The sequence below is a fragment of the Melanostigma gelatinosum genome (genome assembly GCF_949748355.1).
Source record: "Melanostigma gelatinosum genome assembly, chromosome: 9".
Taxonomy (NCBI): domain Eukaryota; kingdom Metazoa; phylum Chordata; class Actinopteri; order Perciformes; family Zoarcidae; genus Melanostigma; species Melanostigma gelatinosum.
In genome coordinates this window covers 24350351-24356532 of record NC_136642.1, presented here as the reverse complement: position 1 = coordinate 24356532, position 6182 = coordinate 24350351, and the positions used below count along the sequence as shown (strand labels likewise).

The window sequence follows — 6182 nt, the reverse complement described above, 5'->3', positions numbered from 1 at the left end:
GGGGGGGGGGGCTCTCTAGTTTAACTAGAGAGCAGGTACTTTCAAATACAAGTTTGTTTCTTCTTACAAATTAAGACTCCAAAATGACAAAGTATTTACAGGATTAACTTTACTACAATCACTTACATGTAGCAAAAGAAAGTTAAATAAAAGAAAGTCAGTTATTGCAGTTAAGACAAGGTAAGGTCGTACCACTAGATGGCACCAAACACCGTCAAAAGAAACATTCTAAAATGAATTCACTTTTACAGATTACAATAGAGACAATAGTCCAAAACATTCACAAAAGAGACCAGGTAAAAAAAATCTAATTTATTTAAAAACTGCTGAAAACACATTGGTAAAAGCTGAAAATTCATGAGGAAGTCCCAAAACATATATACAGTTAATCAATATTGCATGGAAAAAATACATCAACAGCTAAATTCAATCATTGTTCTGCTGGTGAGATTTCCTTCACATTCATAATTAAAAACACAAGAACTGTGTTGAAAAAAACAGTAAATACAGTACAAAAAAAACAGTAAATACAGTACAAAAAAACAGTAAATACAGTACCAAAAAAACAGTAAATACAGTACAAAAAAACAGTAAATACAGTACAAAAAAAACAGTAAATACAGTACAAAAAGGCACAAGGACACATTGAAGGTACAAAAGCTGCTCTCATGTACTAGCTACATCACTTTCCTTGTTGCTATGCCTCGTGTTCACCATTTGACATAAAAAAATTGACGCGACCTCGGCATAACAAACAAAAACACAGCCGACTTTCTGCTCATAGTCGCCTAACGTTTCGCTTGCTCTGTGCGCTTCCAGGCAGAAGTCTGTCCTTCTTGCGTCGGCCCACAGACTGGCTGCCACACTCTCTAGAGCCGTGGAACGCACACAAGCAGCCTGTGCAAAAGCGGAAATCACAGTCGGCGCTGCTGCACACGCCCTCCTGTTTCACTGAGTGACACCTCGCCGGATGCTGACATCGAGGGCATGGCTTGAGGCACTCATCGTTGAAGAGGGTCTGGGCAACCTGGCAAAGAAAATTGAAATGACATAAAATAAAAGGTTTTATGTCAACTTTCTCAGAGCAGTTCCTTCAGTAAGATCAATTAGATCCCCCATCATCCTCCACTAAACAGCAATTAATGCAAACTGATATGTAATATATCCATATAAACTATTTGACCAACTCCAGTGTAATCCGTTTCAAACTCACTTCCATAAATTGATCTCGTTTGCTGCTGCTGCCTGATTTCAAGGCGCTGTGCTGTGATGGGGTTAAAGTGCTGTTTCCTGACTGTGGGGTGCAGAAGCTGGGCGTCCTAGACTGGGCCTGAACCGTCTTGAGGGCCGACCTCTTGGGCAGAGCGAGTCTAGTCTCTGCGTCAGGGACATAGACGGCACCACCGAGCTGTAAGACATCACAAATTTAACTCATTTCAACTTTTAGCCGCTGTTGGTTGATATCCATATTGACAATTCAAATGTTACTTTACACTGAATCACATCAGAGAGGAATCTGCTGTTGTACTGCCTCTCTAAAAGATACTGATGGTCAGCCTTATAAAAAGTATCATAGCCAATGTTTTTAGAAAATACCCGATTGAGAAAGACAACAGAAAGCCACAGAACCGGGAGTAACGCCCAGATATTGCTATCAGACCCATTTGACATTGGCCAGCCATCAGCAATAGTGGCTAACATGGCAGACCTCTTACCTCACGAGCAGCCTCCACTTCACTCACGTAGTTTCTTCTCTTAAAACTAGCTCGCTTATCTTGTTGGATGATTTCATTCCATCTCCTGCACACCTGACCACACCTGCCCAACACAAACAATTGCATGCATGAGAGCAATATTCCCAGCCTTCATTGCACATTAAATAAAGGTTGTGTCAATGAATGTTATTCAAAAAGAAAGGCTTTTACAGACAATCAGGCTTTTAGTTAAGTTGATAACAAGTACAAAAAGAGTCCTGTACTTTGATCTAAGCTCAGTATCCATGATATGCTGTATGAATTCTACAGGATTTTGTAGAGTTATATGCATGTATGTATGGATGCATTCATATACTAATCTATAACTTGCCACAAGTCATCATAATCAGTTTAATGAATGACAAACGGCTTAACCTTTGAGAAGAAAACAGGAATACAGTAGATGCATCAAAAATATGAAAGCTAATACGATTTTACTTTGTATATGACTAACGACAGCTAAATGTGTTGAAAACATGAACTCCTTACATGTAGACGCTCTCAGAGGTCAGGTGGCTGAAGATGACAGACAGGATGTGCCTGAGGTTCCTCTTCCTCAGCTCTGCGAGTATGTCCACCTTTCTCAGGCCCATCTTCCTGCCGATCAGCCCTGCCAGCGGCATGGTGGTCCTGAACATCACAGGGGTCTGAGCCAGAGCTGCGGTGGACTTCAGCTGCTCCTTTAGGCTTGGACTTTGGCCAACAGACATGTGGGCTTTCAGTTGGCATATAGCATGAATTAGCTGTAGAGCTGGAGTCAGAGAGAGATTGACGGGGGTTGTCCGGAGAGGAGTCCCATCCGGAGTAACAGGAGCTGTGTTAAGGGGCGTCATGTATTCTGGCCTGGTTGTGGTTGATCTTAGTGAGGTAGCATCGTCTTGTCTCGCAGAGGCCAAACTATCAGATGTCATGCTATTACTACATTTAGCAGAAAGGGCACTGCGAGGGGTGGCACTGCGATCAAAAACCTCATCTTCTGTCGAAAGGCTGTGGCTTTGACGAACATGTCCGTGCTTTCTCTCTGCTGGGTCTTCCTCGGACTGAGAGCCCCCTTCTTTAAGCGTTGAAAGCTTATGTTGACGCTGCAAACGGGAGCGCCGCTTCGCCTCTGTGAGATTTGGGGTTTCACAGTTTCCTCTGGAGGCTGAGAGGAGCAGCTCCAGGAATGAGCCGTCATGGTCCACTGAGGAGTCTTGGGATTTATCAAGGGCCAAGGAACCAAAACCACTGTCTTCACACTCAGACCTGTTCCAGGGTTAGAAGGTAGTTAGTAGAACATGTTGGGAGGGAGGGAGCGAGAGAGCCAGCAGGGAAAATGTAACAAATTTAGAAAGTGTCAAAAAAAGCATGTACCTGATATATTTGGGTGTGTGTGAGGATGATGGTGTGTGCAAGACACTTGAGCTGTCATACTGGTTATTCGTCACACCGCTGACTGGTGATTGAGAGGTTTCCTGAGATGGCGCAGGCAGGGATTTGATAAAGCATGAAGTCTCAATATCAATTTGATCAGAGGCAGAAATGTTCTCGATGTAATCTGCATCAGAGAAAGACGCTCTTCTCTCGAAACTGGGAAGGTAACCAGAGTGTAGTTTGCCATCTTCAAGAGTCGAGGTCCTCATCTGCGTGAAGAGGAGGCGGCGTTTCCTTCCAGATAGCTGCAGGTCCTGCTCCAATTTTAAAGCTTCTAGAGAGTCAAACGATGCATTGAGCCAGTGTTCAGACCTGACACTGATGGAAGATTCAGTCCTTCTGGTGCACGGTGATCTTGTGTCGTCAGCTTTGACATCTGTGGCGGGTTTGCACATGAGAAGTCTGTGTCGCAGCGGGGCATCTCTTTTGTACACTCTAGGAGTTTCACACCAGCTGACCCCTTGAGGACGCTGGATTCCTCTGTGGTCTTTGCCCAAATATCCAACCGGTTCTCTGGTCCTCTCCTTGGGTGTGATAGAAAGCCAGATGTTCTCTTTAGGCGTTTCACTGAATTCTACTGGAGACAAAGAGCAACAGGAGTCCACTCCACAGATGCTCTGTGGGCTGTGGAATAAACCTGAGTATCCGCTGTCAGAGCAGTCATAACAGTGCTGGCCTTTGCAGCTCTCAAGGTAGACGTTTGATTCAGGAGTGCACTGCATTTTCCACCTCCTGTGTGCACTGTGTGTCCAATACACGTATTCCCCAAGTAGATGTCAACTGACCTGCACACAACAAAAAAGTAGTGAGTGAACCCAGAGACAACGGAGCAGCATAAACTGTGCCTGTCTGGTAACAGACTAGTTTATTAAAGCTAGCTGACGCGTTGCCTGTGTTTGCAACGTCTTACCGTGTTTTAATTAGATGTTGTCATGTTGGACTCACATTGTGATAAGAGATGAGTGATTTTTTTTTTAAATACGTCGAAAATATCCATGTATGTCGTGTTCAGCGTTTACTCTCTACGTTTATCATACACAAATTGTCAAAGACTGTCAGCTAGTTCAACACCACACATTGGCAGCTGTTTCATCAGCGTTGCTACGCGAGGGCGTGTTTTAGAATTAAATCCCCCGTCGCGTGCTCTCTGTGATGCCGCTATAAAGTGAGCTGTAGCCGCCAAAACCAACAGCTGAGCCCGACTGGCTGTACACCGCCGATAGCTCAGACAAGGGTCAAGAGCGGAGTGTGCCACTGTATTTCCTCTTACTTTAAGATCTGATAACGTTCAATAAATAGCGGTTGGTAATTGCGCTCGTTCTGCGTGCCCTGACCAGAGGGAAAAAAATAAACAAGGCTACCTTGCACAAAGAAAGCGCATTTGTTAAAATACACTTGAAAATGGATGCAGAATTCAGAGTCAACAGCATTCAAGACTTAAAAAAAAACTTAATCTTACATAAAACCGTAACGTGTTATGACTCCCTCAAGTCCCAGACATCTGTTAGAGCAATTAGCATGACGTGAAAACACCTGTGTCAATTAACTGTAAGTTAACTCGTGCATAGGGGATTGATATCAATTGTTGCGTATCGTTACATTTGTCTGTGTAATGTCGTCCACGTTGATAATGTTACATTTCAACATACGCATAAACACATAATATCAAAGAGCCATCAGGTTGGTTCTGAATCAATTCAATCTACCCGTCCAAATAAATTACCCGTTTATCATTGCGGGTAAATAATGTTAAGTTACACCCAGTAATGTGAACACTAACTTACATTCAACATGGTGTGACAAACTGACATGTTATCACGAACTAGCTACTTTAGCCTCCTAAAACCACAACCACTGCTAGGTAACGTTACTGGCTTCCCAGACTCACGACGCTAACTAGCTAGATAGTCGTGTATTGCATTGTTTAGCATTAAACAAAAATACATACCTATTCACAAAACGTGGCTAATACACAGGTCGTTTTCCTCCGGCTCAGTTCTAGGCCTCAGCTTGTGCCCCTCGTCGCTGTTTGCTTGCTACATGTTCATCACCTCCCAGCCGCGTTTTCAAATTTGGAGCCAACTATGGACTGTGTCACGTGTTTCCGCTTCGGAGTGCAACTTCCTTCCGCGTGTGGTTACCATAGTAACAGTCGAAAGTTTAGTCAAAGTGGCCAAACAAGCAGCAGGTAAAGCTATTACTTTAGCTTTAATAGCATTAAGATAAGTTAACATTAACATTACGTGTATAATCTACGAGGAACACCGACATTTCCTTCATGAAAGTTTTGTCTTGACTTATCGGTAATTCCAAAAATGTAAATACTCGCGTTATTTCAACACATGTTGTAGAGCTTTAGCTCAACGCTATCTACATGTGCTGAGCTAACATAGGCTAGGTTCATGTTGGGTTAGCTAACTTCAGTGAAGCAGTCTGCTATACACAAAAGCACGTTGTTTGACAGAATAACTGAGTTACGTTAAACGGATGACGTTATTCTCCTCAGGTATGAGCGAAGATGAGACTTTCTATGGAAACCAGTCCGCCACCGCTGACTACGGCGGAAACGTCCCCGTGGAGCACCTGGACTATGGCTACATTGAAAAATGCAAAGACGTAAAATACCTGGAGATGATCTGGAGAGTACTTAAGTAAGAGTCACATAACTGAGCATCAGGGTGTGAAGAAGGTAGAAATTGATTTTGTATGTTAATCAAATATTCTATTTGATATTGCTGGTGAGCTTTTCTCCACTAAGATCATTCTTTCATCCTAGAAAGTGAACATACAGTATTGTAAATACATAGGACTAGCACTAACACAAAAAGAGCGCATCGTGACACAATAACATTTAGCTAGGAATTTAGGTTTTCAGAAAATAACGTTGTACTTTGTGTTCAGGTCCGGCGAAGAGGGCATTTATCCTCATCTGATTGAGTTCTGTGAGAGTCACTTGGAGAAACTGGACCCCAGGAGCCGAGCTCTCAGGAAGGAAACCCCTGTGGCCACAGCAGC

At 43.3% G+C, this 6182-nt stretch overlaps 1 protein-coding gene across 1 annotated transcript; it reads right to left on the bottom strand.

Annotated features, from left to right (window-relative positions):
• Window positions 1-778: 778 nt before the first annotated feature.
• On the bottom strand, window positions 779-5187 carry fbxo43 (F-box protein 43; the record flags this gene model as incomplete). The annotated part of the gene is made up of 6 exons (XM_079275611.1): window positions 5116-5187; window positions 3108-3952; window positions 2244-2999; window positions 1716-1818; window positions 1214-1408; window positions 779-1027 (listed from the first exon to the last, which is right to left on the bottom strand). Exons 2-6 carry the CDS (start codon window positions 3887-3889, stop codon window positions 779-781), a joined length of 2085 nt encoding a protein of 694 aa, XP_079131737.1. The 5' UTR covers window positions 3890-3952; window positions 5116-5187.
• Window positions 5188-6182: the final 995 nt, after the last annotated feature.